The sequence below is a fragment of the Scyliorhinus canicula genome, chromosome 8 (assembly GCF_902713615.1).
Source record: "Scyliorhinus canicula chromosome 8, sScyCan1.1, whole genome shotgun sequence".
Lineage (NCBI taxonomy): Eukaryota > Metazoa > Chordata > Chondrichthyes > Carcharhiniformes > Scyliorhinidae > Scyliorhinus > Scyliorhinus canicula.
In genome coordinates, this window is record NC_052153.1 from 29,660,837 (window position 1) to 29,677,533 (window position 16,697).

General features: G+C 43.6%; 1 protein-coding gene across 12 annotated transcripts in view; it reads right to left on the reverse strand.

The window, feature by feature from the left end:
• The window catches only part of LOC119970168 (multiple PDZ domain protein), a 416,554-nt gene that overhangs the window by 105,396 nt on the left and 294,461 nt on the right, over window positions 1-16,697 (reverse strand). For 5 of the 12 annotated variants that reach the window (XM_038804325.1, XM_038804326.1, XM_038804330.1 and 2 more), the window contains 4 exons: window positions 10,313-10,402; window positions 7,462-7,566; window positions 4,153-4,239; window positions 3,879-3,950 (listed from right to left, as the gene is read on the reverse strand). The exons of 2 other annotated variants lie outside the window; for them this stretch is intronic. In XM_038804325.1, coding sequence (XP_038660253.1) covers window positions 3,879-3,950; window positions 4,153-4,239; window positions 7,462-7,566; window positions 10,313-10,402 — 354 coding nt within the window. The remainder of the gene's footprint in view (window positions 1-3,878; window positions 3,951-4,152; window positions 4,240-7,461; window positions 7,567-10,312; window positions 10,403-16,697) is intronic. 5 more of the 12 variants (XM_038804332.1, XM_038804329.1, XM_038804327.1 and 2 more) reach the window with 4 other exon arrangements.

A 16,697-nucleotide genomic window follows, 5' to 3' on the forward strand; every position in this document is an offset into this window, starting at 1 on the left:
GAAGAGGAATCAGCCTGCTTGCTTGTGTCCACTTGCAGCAGAATTCCTATGGCTGCTTTCCTTGTCTTTGATGTGCAAATGGCTCTATAATGTTCGCAGGCACACATATTTTGACTGTGCTGGAGGAGTATATGGGGCTGGTTTAGCACAGTGGGCTAAACAGCTGACTTGTAATGCAGCACAATGCCAGCAGCGCGGGTTTAATTCCCGTACCGGCCTCCCCAAACAGGCGCCGGAATGTGGCGACTAGGGGCTTTTCACAGGTGGTGGGAAAGCCTCGGCAGCACTAGGGTGGCAGTGCCAAGGTGTCAGCTGTGCAATGCCAAGGTGCCCACATTCCAGGGGAACTCTCCCTAACCACCCAGGGGCCTCCGATGGCCCAGGAGACCCCCCTCCCCGGTGCCGTTCCGCCTAGCCCATGTTTGTGTGGACCAGTACTGAATGGCGCCCAGCTGCAGTCTCGCTGGCGAGGCTGGTACATCCCAGGAGGTCGATAGATCCCGGGTAAGCTCGTCCAAGTAGGTTTAAAACCAACTTAGGCGTACGCCATTTCGTCATGGCCCTTTTGGTCCAGATTCCGATTCAACACCTCACGGGACTTGGGTATATCCCATGAGGTGTTAAGGCTGATGTGGGACGGCTACGGGAGTCCTCTCTCGGGATCTAGCAGCCGCACTGCGCTTGAGCACGACTACCGATCTTCACGAAACGTGCCGACTGACCTTCGCGACACACGCCATGTTCACTTACCTTTTAATGCCAAAGGGAACCCTGCTTTGTCCTCACAATCTCACTTGAATCCGGTTCAAAGGAGCAGAGAGCACTGCGCATATCAGGTGCAGACTTCAGCAAGTTTCTTTGTGCTGTCTTCATTTTTATGAAAACGGAAAATCCAGGGCAGGATTTACCAGTTGCACCAGGAGCTCCTCAGTGCAGAAAACAGGACTAAGTTCGGCCTTGTCGTGGAGATCCCTACTGAGGCCCCTGATCGACCCAGATGGGCATTAGATAGCAGGGTGTTTCTCAGTGCTCAGGTAGATAGCTTCCCCAAACTCATACATGTAGGCCATCGCAATTGCAATAAAATGAGTGTTTTACTCAGCACTGGATACTCCCGAGAGATGCAAGATCAGAATGCTGACAGCCTCATGGGGTTTTGGCACGTTATTAATGTAGTATTCCAGGTAAGCTGCAGCAACGTAGTCTTTTAATTTGGAGTCAGTTGTAAGTTAATGACTGACTCTGGGGTGTCAACCTCAAAAGGAATTCTTCACACACCACTTCACCTTCAAATTCTGAAGCTTCTCTCATTTGCCATTACTTCCCTGTATATAACACACATGGGCTTTGCCTCCTTATTTGCATTGTCACAATTGATAAAATCATACAAGAAATCATCTTTATACTTCTTTGTTCCGAATTAAGATTCTTTGTTCAGGACCGTTAACCAGTGGGCTAAACAGTTGGCTTGAAAGCAGAACAAGACCAGCAGCACGGATTCAATTCCCGTACCAGACTCCTTGAACAGATGCCGAAATGTGGCAACTAGGGGCTTTCACAGCAACTTCATTGAAGCCTACTTGTGACATTAAGCAATTTTCATTTCATTTCATTCATAACCAGAAGCCCTGGAGCTCTTAACATTACCACTACTCTGTCCTGCCCTGGACTCTCCTATGCAGCTCTCTCCAGTAGATTCTGTTGAGTCTCTGGTCATATATTACTTTAAAAAAACAATTAATCTTCACAGTTCACTTGTCTTGCTTTCCAGCAGCTGCAAAATCGAAAAAACGACTCCCGGCTTAGTCGCCACAAGCAAGTCCCTGGACGGTGCTTCATGTCAGTTCTACGCGTTAGGCATGTGACTTACTCTCTGTTGCTGCTTCTAGCCGGAAGACTCCACACACCATAACCTGTATCTCTATTTAAAAGGCTGCAATGGCCACAGTTCTCCATGTAAAAGCCGTTAGCAGCTGTTCAGCGCTTCTTCTGCGATGGAGGCCACCGCAGGAAGAGCGGACCGATCGCTCCGCGAACCGTCTGCCACCCGCCCGCAACCCACTCACGTCTCTAAGTTTAAAAAACCCTGCTCTGGAGAATACATTCCTAGTTTCACCAATCTCTCTTGTGGACAGTGCCACAATTCCAACAACAAGTCTGGTGAACCTTTGTGGCGCTTCATGTATGACAATTACATCTTTCCTACGGTAGGGGGTCAAAACTCCACACAGTAATCCAGGTATAACCAAGATTCTATACAATTGAAGCTAGTTTTTGCTACTCATGTACTCAAATCCTTTTGCGATAAAGACGCAATTACTTGCTGCACGCCCATATTAGCCTTCAGTGACTTACTGAAGAGGGCACCCAGGTCCATTTCTTTGTCTTTTTTTTAATTATAAATTTAGAGTACCCAATTCATTTTTTCCAATTAAGGGGCAATTTAGCGTGGCCAATCCACCTACTCTGCACATCTTTGGGTTGTTGGGACGAAACCCATGCAAACACAGGGAGAATGTGCAAACTCCACACGGACGGTTACCCAGAGCCGGGATCGAACGAGGGACCTCGGCGCCGTGAGGCTGCAGGACTAACCCACTGCGCCACCGTGCTGCCCACCCAGGTCCATTTATACATTTACACTTTCTAATTTTTTACCACTTAAGAAATACTTTGCACATCTGTTCCTCCTACCAAAGTGGATAACCACACATTTTTCCACAATACATTCTGTCATGGCTTTCAAAATGGAAAGGGCAGGGAAGCTGGACCCAGTAAATTGCTCTTGCCAAGTGCTATCATGTTGTCAACAGGCTGAATGACCTCTATTTGTGCTCTAAACATTTTACAATTCTATCAAAGACACAACACACACATGGTTGCAAGGGCTTTATGGTTGGTACCATGTTAGCGAAAAGACCTGTCTTGAAAAGGACAGAATTCTGAACCACTACTCCATTTAATTGTGCCTCTTGCTTATCACTTAATAAGGTTTGATCCCGACTCAACAAACTCTGGCAAACCCCATTTGATTTGAGGCACACTCGACTGGTACCTATAAATTAAATTTATTTTTTGCACTGTAATAGCAGTGAGAAGGAACATGGTCAAATTTATTTTAGTACTCGTTTGGAGAGCAGCTCTTTATTTATGTCTTGAAATTAAACGAGGAAAAACTATTTTAAAACTCACTTTCTAAATTACCTGCTTTTTGGAGTAATATTTTTGTTTGAATCTCGATGCTTCTTATGCTTACTAGACCTTTGGAGATTTAAAAAATGTAATGCAAGTAGAAAGGAATGTATTAAAAGTAATTTAAAAACATTTCCCCCCCCCGGCTTTTCTGTCCTCCCCACCTCGGAACATCAACATCTTATTGGACATGATTCCAGCGGCACGAGATACTTTACAATACAGCATCGATGTGGTTATTGTTTATTGAGCCCAGATAGTGAAACCTGGTACAATATAAGTCACTGAAAGGCAGTCCCATCCTGTCCTTGTGGCACTTGTGCCCCTGATGGCACTACAACTGAGTTTAACTTGCATGGCACAGCCAGGTATCAAAACTGGCACCTCCCTACATTATACATCTCAGTTGTTCACAAAGTTGTTAAACCACTGGGTGAAAAAGTTAAAACATACAACTGAAAAACTTTCATTGTTTTATATCAATTTCAAGACCTGCAGCTAACTTTCCAAAAATTAAAGCAGGAATCTGAGCATTTAATGATGAACCTACACTCAAGATTTCCACCTAAAACAGAATGCCTTTAGCCATTTTGATTCACTTTCCACATCACCACGAAGAATCACATTTACATGTAAATTACAGCACAGTTACGTCTGATCCAAAAACCCAGTGTGATGAGACAAACCTTAAATGGATTGATTGCAAATGGGTTAGTTGGGAAAGGGCGCAGAAAAGTCCTAGCTCGATATGCAGAAACCTATGACAACAAAACAAACAAATGGTTGAAACGAGGCAAATATCCTCATCTTCAGATATTATTGGTGATTTCTGAAAATTAATTTAAATCTGTAATTCGATTAAACATTTTTTAGTTTATTAAGTCAATCCAGTACATATCCCTGTTATTACTACATCATCTCTCTTGTAAGTACGAATTAAGATCAGGGTGATTCACTAACCTTGAATTTATTTTCAGAAAATGGATTTTTGGTCATAAAATAAGGGGCTTGACAGAAGGCCTTCTCATCATTTGAAGTTGAAGAGGTCTATTAAAATGCATAAATGCTATCAGATAAAGGAATATCCATAACCAGCCAATTAAAGATAACATTTCATAAAACAGCAGGTCAGGCTATAATTTAGTATGACTGAAAATAAAACATTTGGATCTTCAGGTTATTTGTTTAAATGTTTTCTCATCCAAATATTTAAGTCACATTGTCCAAGGAATCAGTGGCTCAGGAACCGTTTTGTAGTAAAAACAGCTGGTAATAACTTCAGACTTTGCAGTATCTAACTGGAGGAAATTTTGACTCATTTAGTACCAGAGGTTGTTCAAGCAATATGACAATGTACAGTCAGTGGAAGAGTCAAGAAAAATTGAGAAAAAAATGTTCATAGAATTTACAGCGCAGAAGGAGGCCATTCAGCCCATCGAGTCTGCACCCTACTTAAGCCCACGCCGCCACCCTATTCCCCTAACCCAGTAATACCACCTAACCTATTGGACAATAAGGGGCAATTTAGCATGGCCAATCCACCTGACTTGCACATCTTTGGACTTTGGGAGGAAACCAGAGTACCCGGAGGAAATCCACGCAGACACGGGGAGAAAGTGCAAACTCCACACAGTCAGCGAGGACGGAATTGAACCCGGGCCCCTGAAGCTGTGAGGCAGCAGTGCTAACCACTGTGCCACCGTGCCGCGCTTCTTTGTAGTTGAGAAGTATATGCTTTCATCACTGATACACAGATACTATTGTTGACAGCATAATATGGAAATTATATCATAAGTAACTATTTAAGGCTCTGGGGACCATAAATAATTAAGTAAAAAGAGTCCAGAAAAATAAGTTTCTTCTATGGGCCAGGGAGCTTACCCAATGTAAGGCTAAACCACACTAATCAAGCAGTTCCAAAATTTAAATCTCAATAGATGTTCCGAGTTTATGGATTTCAGCCAAGATTGCAGTCGAGATTTTGAAGCCAAAATTTATGGGGAGGCAAATATACAATTCCAACCTATCCCAAACTGCTTTTATCATAAGGAATGCAGTAACTTTAAGATTCCTCGCGTTCTTTAATTTAATTGACAATATAAAGTAATATTTACAATTTAAAAATCAGTTTACTGTTGGTGTTTTCACCCTTTCTCTCCTTTCAATTTCATCTCCTTCTTTAGATTCCCCACCCCGATGCTAAGGCAATAATTTCCCCTACTATTGCCAACACTTATGTCAAGGCACGATACTGAGTGGCAAGTGCTTCACACCTCGGTTTCCCTTCCTCTTCGGTGGGGAAACATCTGTCCTCCACTTAGAGGACCAGATGGTCCAGCTGTGAAATAATTAGCAAAAAATAGCTGATGAAATTGAAAGTAACATTTTTTTGGTATAAGTGGTTTGAAACGGGAAAGTACAGATAAAGGGAACGTTCTCTGGTTAGCGGACTGTGACAAATGTTCTCTGAACATCTGGACTGAAGCCTCAACCATTTCCAACAAAAACTTGAATGTAAGAATAGAGTGGTATATCCACATTTACAGATGACAGTAAATTAAGAAGGTCATTAAGTAATGTAGTTTGGAGCAAAAGTGCAAAGGGACAAACGAGTGACCTGGTAAAACAAATGGACTTCAATGTGGAAAAGTGTAAGTTAAAAATAAGGTAAACTGTGGATCTAAGAAGGTAAAAAACAACACATTTTATCGGATCTGTGGAGTAGCAAAGGGATGTAAGAGTCTATCCACACAATCACTAAAGGTTAGTGCACAAGTTCAAGAAGACTTGAACTGGAGTTCAAAAATGTTGAGTTGCTCAAAGCATTGGTTAGTTCCCATCTGGAGTCTGCATTTAGTTTTGGAAACCAAACATATGTAAATATATATTGGTCAAGATAGTTCAACATGATTCACTAGAATGATATGAGGGTTTAATTTCAGAGGAAAGTGCATAAACCTGGTTTGTATTCTCCTAAAATTATAAGATTGAGGGGTGATGGTATTAAGGTGCTTAAAGTGATAGATGAGACAGTTAAAGCAAAACTATTTCCGCTGGGAATCTAGAGCAAGGGGCCACAATATTAAAACCGGTGCAAGGCCAGTTAAGAGTAAAACCAGAAAGCATTTTGTCGGAGCATGCCCCAAGCTTTGGGAATCATAGGCCCAACATGAGCTGTTCGTCCCAAGCCTGCCACGCTCACTACGTCTCAAATTACGCATATAATGCATCCCAAAATATTATATTCTTAAAAATCAATCTAAATTTCATCTGAATGACTCAATACCATCCATATCTACCATCTCCCTAGGGGTTCTGTTCCATGGATTAATACTCCAAAGTATTGTTTCTGCAGATTAGTTTTGAATTAATTCTCATTCAAGTGTTCTGTATTTTTCTTCAACTCTTCTGGGCAAGGAGAAACAACTCATCGTGGTCTGCATCATCTTGACCATTTACAATACTAATAGGGGAATTGACTGCATTATTTGTGTTAGACAAAATTAATTTTCCTGCTTTTTGTTAATAGCACCAACAAGCAATCTGAGATCAATGAGTCAGATTAAATTTAAATTTCTCTGCACCCAACAATCTGCGTTAACTTGAACCACAAAACAATGCTATGTATGGGATTATTTGCATTTCTAAAGTATCCAAATTTTCATTCTCTTTGCATGTAATAATTTCTTCCACTCACTATTACATAAAAATAGATTAAGTAGAGGGTCCTCTTTAACTTACAACCACTCTTTACTAAAATCAATGAATAGAGGAAAATATATCTCCTCTAACTATGATAATGAATTCAGTGCCAAGTTAAGTACAATTTACAGTTGCGAACTTATTCCCACTAGGAACCGAGTTAAAACTACCCAAGCTCAGCATCGTCACAGCCACCAGAGACAGGTATGTCCAGTCCTTCAGTTTGGGCTGATATTGAATACAAGACCCTATCTAACAATGAAAGGACCGGTTCTAATTCAGTTATCCTATCGTTGTCATCAAAATAAACGTAAAGTTGGTCAGATAACAATATATTTTTAACAGATGTTAGGATTATGTAGAACATGAAATTGGTATGGTTCAGGCTGAACAGCTTTATCTTAATGATAAATTATATTTCTTAACAGCAATATATATCAAAATACTGCAGTTAACTTTTTAGTTTTAACAAGTATTATGAAAATTGTAAAGTACAATGACAATAAAAGCAAACACTCATAAAAAGGGTTCTTAGACTGAAAAAAGAACATGCTAGCATCATCCAACCTGGCTATTGCGGGTCTGAAAAGAGTCAGCAAATGGGTTAGTACTGCTGCTGCCACTGCTCGATTCAGGCAAGGGGTTAGATTGCAGGAAAGACAAAGGTTGTTTCTGAAACCAAGACAAAAGTAAAGTCATAATCTGCAACAAAATGTTCTCACAAAAATTGCTAATCCCTATCATCACAGGGTTCAAATAGAGACAAGGGTAAATTCAGCAATTCTAAAGGATAACACACTCAAAGGAATGTGGATCAGATAATCTGTGCTATGATATCATAATGCTGCTCCGACCCATAACCCTTTTGTACAGACTTTCCGACTGGCCACATAGAATCGGATTAGAAATTAGAGGACAGATAGTCCCTGCATTTTATCTTCATTTAGGATCGCATTAATCAATTTAATCTCTCTCCCAATCCAAATCCACAACCAATATTTCCTTTTGAATTACGAATCGATTCTTCAAAATCGGGTTTAATTAATGTCAGGAATATGTACTGAGAATCACAAAAAATTCCCTCACTTAATAGAGAGGAGCTAAATGTCTGCATGTTTTGACCTACATTTGTTGATGTGAGGCTCTCTTGCATTTATCATCATAGTTTTCTATTGTATGACATAGCTGACCAACTTTAAATTCTATTCCAAACCCAATTTGAATATGGTACCCAATTATATGAAGTACATGCAGTACTGTCTCTAACTTGCTTCCTTCACAGAATATGGATATTAGAATGAAAATAAAATGCTACATTTAGAAGATAGTAATGTGATCAAGTTGTAAGAATGAACTGAATGTAGATATAGATATACGCTCTGCAAAGTAAATTCTTTGTCAAAAGGTGAAGTCTGGAGCAGACTTCATGCACGCACCTTCAATTGCCATTTTGGGGAAGTGCGCAACTATTTTGTAAAGGATAGTCAAGTATATTTAGGCAATCAGGTGCAGTTGCTTGCTTTCAATTTTCAGTGTCATGGAGATGCCCAGCCTGTGTAAAATACCATAACCCCCCCAAAATGGGGCTATCTGCTCATTTAAATGATTGCAGTAGTGTGCAGTCAGCGCTGCACACTGTTGAGTGGCTGCATGCCTGAGCAGGAGACGCAAAACCATGAAAGGCTAGAAAGAATTCAAGCCAACCCGCATCACTTCAAATCACTTTGCGCCCTTTAAAGGTGGAATGCATTTTGAATGCAGGAGCTGCAAAAATTACAAAAATGAGGTTGACCGAGGAAAGAGTATGGTACAACACGACAAAGACAGCGCTTCAAGATTCCAGCGCTATTCTACACAAGCTTTAAAAAGGGAGTTCAGTCAGACAGTCATGGCAGTCAAGCCATGCCAGAAGTCTTGTCCATGGATCTGGATGCAGTGCTGCCCCAAGTTCAATAACTTGAATGGTGAAAATACTGTGAAATTCCATGTCCCACGAACTGCACCATTAGCCTTCACACACTGCTTAATGCACACATTACAAGCACTCACCTGCCAGCAATCTCTATTAATTACGACTCCTGCCTAATGTGCATTGCTTCATCTCATCGTCACACACTGACCACTGTGATTAACCTCACACCCATGCCTCATAGCATGCACATACTTCCAGGCATTCAGCCAGAACAGCCAACATATGTGCACTGGTGCCAAATCAGCCTTACACATTGTCTGACATCATAATTTTCCTATTATACTTATTTACCTCGGTGCACTAATACCCTCGCACGTGACATCTACTGTGCTTCGTACCAGATAGCATGTATGCAATGGATGAGATTTTATAAGCATAATGGTACATAGAACAAGAACAAAGAACAAATAAAATTACAGCACAGGAACAGGCCCTTCGGCCCTCCCAGCCTGCGCCGATCCAGATTCTTTGTCTAAACCTGTCGCCTATTTTCCAAGGATCTACTTCCCTCTGTTCCCCGCCCGTTCATATATCTGTCTAGATACATCTTAAATGATGCTATCGTGCCCGCCTCTACCACCTCCGCTGGCAAAGCATTCCAGACACCCACCACCCACTGCGTAAAAAACTTTCCAAGCACATCTCCCTTAAACTTTCCCCCTCTCACCTTGAAATCGTGACCCCTTGTAATTGACACCCCCACTCTTGGAAAAAGCTTGTTGCTATCCACCCTGTCCATACCTCTCATAATTTTGTAGACCTCAATCAGGTCCCCCCTCAACCTCCGTCTTTCCAACAAAAACAATCTTAATCTACTAAACGTTTTTTCATAGATGGCACACAATGTATCACTGAAAAGGTTCTATAGAGCTGAATTTTGTGACTTGTGTAACATAACATCTTCATTTCTTCTTACAACAGCAGAAAGTGGATCCCTGATTTTACGCCAAAACATTTTAATATTAAAGCATACAGACTACTGCTTAAGCACGTAAACCACTGTAGATTAATACAGATTAAAATATTATATCCTATCAGGACCTACTAAAGCAATTTGCATCGATTTACACCACTTGCTCTCGGAAACAAACCTAAACTCATAAAATAAACAATTGCTAATATATGAAGTTTCTGTATGATCATCTAAATGTAACAGGATATAGATATTTCCAAAGAAAATAGCTTCCTAGAGCGAAGCATATGACAAAACATTTGACAAATAAGGCACATGTCTGCCTAAAAATTGTTGATCATTGAAAATTCCACAGAAACACAAAATGTTTCCCAGAAATTCTGAAATTTAATTGTTAATGAGTATGTTACTTGTTTAGTTTTAGAGCAGTGACACTCAAAACTCAGCACACTGAACAAATACTGCCAATAAACAAAGAATGAACCAATAGCTTTCAAAGGGGTTTACTATCACATGTAAAATGATACATTTACCTTGGATGGATCAAGGGAGAATGGGTTAGTAGAGGAATTTTTCTGTCCACTAAGAACAAATGTTGATGAACGACTAGAGAGAGATTCTGGCTGGGAACAAAATGGATGAAATGGAGGGAAATGTAAATGAAATTAGAAAAAGATGAAAACAAAATGAAGAGTTAGCACTAAAGGAGACAACCATATTAATATGTACAAGAATAAGGATGCTTTGTGTACCATTCACAATTCTATTATTAAAATAGATATGCGATAACTAAATATCCAAGTCCACAACTTAATTTTTTTTTTACCACAAATCACTTTTCAGATAAAATGTTAAAAAGAAAACTGCAACATTGCAGTTTTCAATTGTATTACTATGACTTCTACTGTTCAGAATTAAAGGCAAACAACTTTTGTACTTAGGTAAAACATTTCATCGACCATTCAAATGTTGTTTTGACAATTTACAAAGATTCCTAGCCCAAAGAGCTTTGAAACTCAACCAAAGTGTGCTAGTAATAAAATTACTTGACACGCTGACAGGCACAATTAACGATTTTCTCCCATATATGCTGTCAAGATTCGCTAAAGTGTCCTTACCCGAAATGTTTCATATCATTTGACATAATTTGCTTTCAACAGTGTTCATTTGACATCAACTACACTCAATTGCAATCCTTTTGCCATTTCGTCAAGTCAATTGTTCTCAAGTGCTATCATTTTGTCACCATTAGAAAACACTTGCACTCAAAAGCAATCGTTTGGCTATCATTCTATTTCATTTTCACCCAGAATTGACCATCTAGCTATCATTTCACAAAGAAACCATACTTGAGATGTAAAATGATATCAAGGGCCAGCATGGTGGCATAGTGGTTAGTACTGCTGCCTCACGGCATCAAGGACCTGGGTTTGATCCTGGGCCCGGGTCACTGACCATGTGAAGTTTGCACATTCTCCCCATGTCTGCGTGGGTCTCACCCCCACAACCCAAAAAGATGTGCAGGGTAGGTGGATTAGCCATACAAAATTGCCCCTTAATTTGAAAAAAAAGAATTGGGTCCCCTAAATTTAGTTTTACAAAAATATAGTTGATTGTCATCTACAAAATGTGACAAAAATACAGCCAAAATGTTCCTAAGGCCAAGCTGATTAAGTATGTAGTGAATAAGGTCACATTATCTTCACCTTGCACCCCATCCAACCTCTCTCTCCCCACCACACCCCTTGTGCCCCCCCCAAATCCCTCCCTCCTTTCACGCCGTCCCCTTTCCCCCCCCCTCTTTGCCCCTTCCCTTCTCTCTTTGCCCCTTCCCTCACTCCCCACCCTTCTGCTCCATTCTCTTTCTCCTCCCCCCAACACCACCAACTTAAGAGATACACTTACAAGGCCAGCTATAAACTGTAAGTGACATTTTTCGGAACGCCCTGTCAAGATGTAAAGTCAACGTGGGAGCGAGGCGGGGTCAGGCAGAGATTCAACTCAGAAGCAAAGTGAGGCTTTCCAGAGTCCAGCCAGGGAGTGAGGTGAGGTCAGTGAGGTCGAAATGCCTGGAGGGAGTAAGCGAGAGACTGGGGAAAGGGATGGAGCCAGAGTCTGTGCGAAGGGGAGAAGCAAGGGGATGGGGCAGTGTTTGGAGGGAGAACAAGGGTCCAAAAAATATAAATGTTTGGAAAGAGGTGGAAGTGTTTGGAAGAAAGAGGAAGTGTGTGGGTGGAGGGGGAATGTTTGGAGGGAGAGATGTACGGGAGAAAGGGTATGGAGGGAGGGTGGGGGTGGAGAGAGGAGATGGAGGGAGGAGCGAGTATGTGGAGATTGGAGGGAGTGGGGGGGTGGGGGGGGGGGGGAAGAGTTTCGATCCAGAGATTCGGGGAGTCGATGGTTGGAAAATATAGATGCCGAGACTAAAATTAATTAAGACTGATGGGGATCAGGTGGTGCCTGATGCGTTGGGTAAGCTGGGTCTGCGAGGACTACGTTTACTGTAGCAGTGAGAGAGACAGGCTTCCAACACTTAAAGAAATGCAACTCTATTTTATTGAACTCTTAACTATCATACATACTTTAACTGTGGGTTGACACTATGCTGAGTTGACTGGAGACTTGAAGCTAACCTACCCAGACTATCTTACTACCACACGGTGTATGTTCTAGTTGTTGCTCACGGGCTCTGACTGTCTCAGAGGCTGGATCCCAAGAGAGCGGGAAAACTAGTGCCCTCTGGCTTTATAGTGGTCGTGTCCTGTCTGGTGATTGGCTGCTGTGTTCTGTGTTCATTGGTCATCCTGTGTGTCAATCAATGCCTGTCTGTGTATCATCATATACTTGTGTGTATATTATGACATCTCCCCCCCCTATGTGTATAGGTCAATAAATAGTGAGTGTGTGTAGGAGCCTGACTATCTATAAAGTATGTGAATGTATTTACGTGTGTAGGAGCCTGACTATATACAAAGTACGTGAACATATTTATATGGGAAGGTGTCTAGTGCAGATAGAGGGCATACAACAAATTACTAAGAAACAATATGTACAGATGTGTAAACGGATCACAAGGTAATACAACATTCAGTCTATAAATTCCGTCTCTGTGACGGGCGACAAATTCTGGTTTACCGAACGAGCAACAAGATGGTGGAGTGCTGTGGTGTGCGATGCAAGTTTGGGGATAAACTTCCCAAGGAAGTTGACCATCCCTAGGAAGTGGAGGACTGCCTTCCTGTCCTCTGGGGTTTTCAAAGCGTTGATCGCCGACACCTTGTCTGCATCTGGCTGCATACAGAACTGCGAAATATGGTAGCCTAGGAACTTTATTCCTGCTTGACCGAACGAGCATTTGGCTTTGTAAGGTCGGAGGCCATGCTCATGGATCCTTTGGAACACTCGTTTGAGGCGATCGATGTGCTCCTGAGGAGCTGTGGACCAGACAATGATGTCATCGACGTACACCCGCACCCCTTCGATGCCCTCCATCATTTGCTCCATTATTCGGTGAAACACCTCCGAGGCGGAGATCATGCCAAAGGGCATCCGGTTGTAACAGTAACGACCAAACGGGGTGTTAAATGTGCACAGCTTTCGACTGGACGCGTCCAGCTGTATTTGCCAAAACCCCTTGGAGGCATCCAGCTTCGTGAAAAACTTGGCGTGAGCCATTTCGCAGGTGAGCTCTTCTCTTTTAGGAATAGGGTTGTGTTCCCTCATGATGTTACGGTTCAAGTCTTTGGGGTCGATACAAATGCAAAGTTCCCCAGACGTTTTTTTGACACAAACCATGGAGCTAACCCAGTCCGTGGGTTCCGTGATCTTAGAAATGACGCCCTGGTCTTGGAGGTCTTGCAGCTGCTGCTTGAGGCAGTCCTTAAGGGGTGCCGGCACCCGACGCGGTTCATGAACCACAGGTGTGGCATCCGGTTTCAGAAGTATCTTGTATCGGTAGGGGAGTGTGCCCATATCTTTGAAGATGCTGTGGTATTGTGCTATGATGTCATCTAATTTGGTTTGGAAGTTGACATCTGGCGTGGCCGTTGCCTCAGCGGACGACATGGCGTGAACCCGGTGGACAAGATTCAAGATTTTTCAGGCCTGAGCACCGAGCAAGGAAGCTCTGTTGGTTCCTACAATTTCAAAACGCAGAGTTGCTTTTGAAGAATGATGGGATACCGCAAGCTGGCATGAGCCACTGGCAGCAATGGCATTGCCATTGTAGTCGAGAAGCTGGCAGGCCGGTGGAAGAATGCTCGGCTTGACGTGGATTGTATCAAGGTCAGACTTTGAAATGAGGATCTCTGAAGCGCCGGTGTCCAGCCTGAAGTGTATGCGAGCCTTGTTGACGGTAAGGGTGGCACATCACACGTCGTCCGGATCAATGCTCATCACTGGGAGTTGTTTCACCTTTTTGGCGGAAACCATCGTATGCTTGGTAATGATGCCCACCCAAAATGTGGATGTGAGGCCCTCGGTGTCGGGATCTGGAACCATGTTGGAGTCGGAGTCAGCAACGGGTTGCTGTACTGACCGGACGTTCCTGCGCTGTGGCTGGGATCGCTGTGTGTTGGGCAGTTGAGGAGATTTGCATAGGGCTTCGTAGTGGCCACGTTTGCCACACTGGAGACAGCGTCGAGATTTCGCGGGACATTGCCACTTTAAGTGGGCGGAGCCACAGTTGTTGCACGTCATAGCGCCGACGTCAGGATGCTCCGTGCGCCACCGCGGTGCTGTCGAACGATGTGCGCACCTGCGCAGTTCGGTCGTTGGCCTCGCCGTCCCCTTGGTCGTTGCGCGCATGTGCAGGAGCCCGGGAAAAGCGCGCGAAATGGCTGGCCTCATCCAGACTCAGGCCCTGGAGCTGTTATATGGCCTGCACCCGTTCCGCATCGTGGTGGCCTTGCCGCGCAGTCTCTGCCACCCTGATATGGGAGTATCGGTTATTAGCGTGCTCATGTAGGATGCAGGTCTCGATGGCGATGGTAAGGGTGAGCTGCTTAACTTTAAGGAGCTGCTGGTGAAGGGGATCTGAGTGGACCCCGAAAACGATCTGGTCGCGGATCATGGAGTCGGAAGTGGAGCCGTAGTTGCAGGACTGCGTGAGAATACGGAGATGGGTTAAGAAGGAATAAAAAGGTTAATCCTCACCCTGAAGCCTCTACTGGAACACATAGCGTTCAAAGCTCTCGTTGACTTTGATGTCACAACGGCTGTAGAACTTCATCATAACTGTTTTAAACTTTGTCTTGTCCTCGCCTTCAGCAAAAGTGAGGGAGTTAAAGATGTGGATAGCGTGGTCTCTGTAGAGAGGAAGAGAGCAATCTTCCTGGCATCCGATGCGGCTTCGAGGTCGGTGGCTTCAAGATACAGCTGAAACTTCTGCTTAAAAATCTTCCAGTTTGCACCGAGGTTGCCGGCGATGTGGAGCGGCGGGGGAGGGCGGATGCTGTCCATGTTACCGGATAGCAGATCGTTGGTCAAAGGCAGACTATCACAAGATAGGTCCGTCAAACTTGAACATGACTCACTGGTACCATGATGTGTTCGGTAAGCTGCGTCTGCGAGGGCTGCGCTTACTGCAGCAGAGAGAGAGAGACAGGCTTCCAACACTTGAAGAAATGCAACTCTATAACTCTATTTTATTGAACTCTTAACTATCATACATACTTTAACTGTGGCTTGATACTATGCTGAGTTGACTGGAGACCTGAGGCTAACCTGACCAGACTATCTTACTACCACATGGTGTGTGTTCTAGTTGTTGCTCACGGGCTCTGACTGTTTCAGAGGCTGGATCCCAAGAGAGCGGGAAAACGAATGCCCTCTGGCTTTATAGTGGTCGTGTCCTGTTTGGTGATTGGCTGCTGTGTTCTGCGTGTTCATTGGTCATCTTGTGTGTCAATCAATGCCTGTCCGTGCACCATCATATACTTGTGTGTATATTATGCCAGCCTTCCTTTCAGGAGTGGAGCTGAGCGGAGCAAGCCGAGAGCAGTCTGGGTAAGGGAGGTGAGACATAAAGCTCAGGGAGCAGCAGTTGAATGCATGGAGAAGCATGCAGGTGGCGGAAAGAATCACAGATAGGAGTTTTAGAGACCTGGTGCCAGGGTCAAGGATGTCACACCCAAAGAGCAGGCAGATAGATGGGTGACCACTAGAAGCGGCGGACAGGCAGTCAGTGCAGGAATCCTCTGTGGCTTCCCCCCTCTCTAATAGGTATACCATTTTGGATACTGTTTGGGGAGATAGCCTATCAGGGGAAAACAATAGCAGGCAGCAAAGTGGCACCACAACTGGCTCAGTTGCTCAGCAAGGAAGGGCAAAGTGCAGGAGAACGATAGTTATAGGGGACTCTATATTAAGGGGCACAGATAAGTGCTTCTGTGGACGTGAAAGAGACTCCAGGATGATATGTTGCCTCCCTGGTGCCAGGGTCAAGAACGAACATAGAACATCCTGAAGGGGGAGGGTGAACAGCCAGAGGTCCTGCAGAAAGAGTTCAGGGAGTTAGGCAGTAAGCTAAAAAGAAGGACCATTGGGGTTGTAATCTCAGGATTACTCCCTGTGCCACATGCCAGTGAGGCTAGAAATAGAAGGATAGTGCAGCTAAACAAGTGACTAAACTAATGGTGTAGGAGGGAGGGTTTCAGATTTCTGGCCATTAGGATCTCTTCCAGAGCAGGTGGAACCTGTACAAGGAGGAGGGGTTGCATCTAAACTGGAGGTACACCGATGTCCTGGCTGGAGGATTGCTGGAGTCAATCGGGAGGATTTAAACTAGTATGGCAGCGGGATGGGAACCAGAGCGTTAGCTTAAAAGGTGTAATACCTGAAGGGGAAATAGAGAACAAAAATAACAGCACAACACCACCCTGTCTGTTCAAAGGGCGGGATTCTCCGACCACCCGCCGG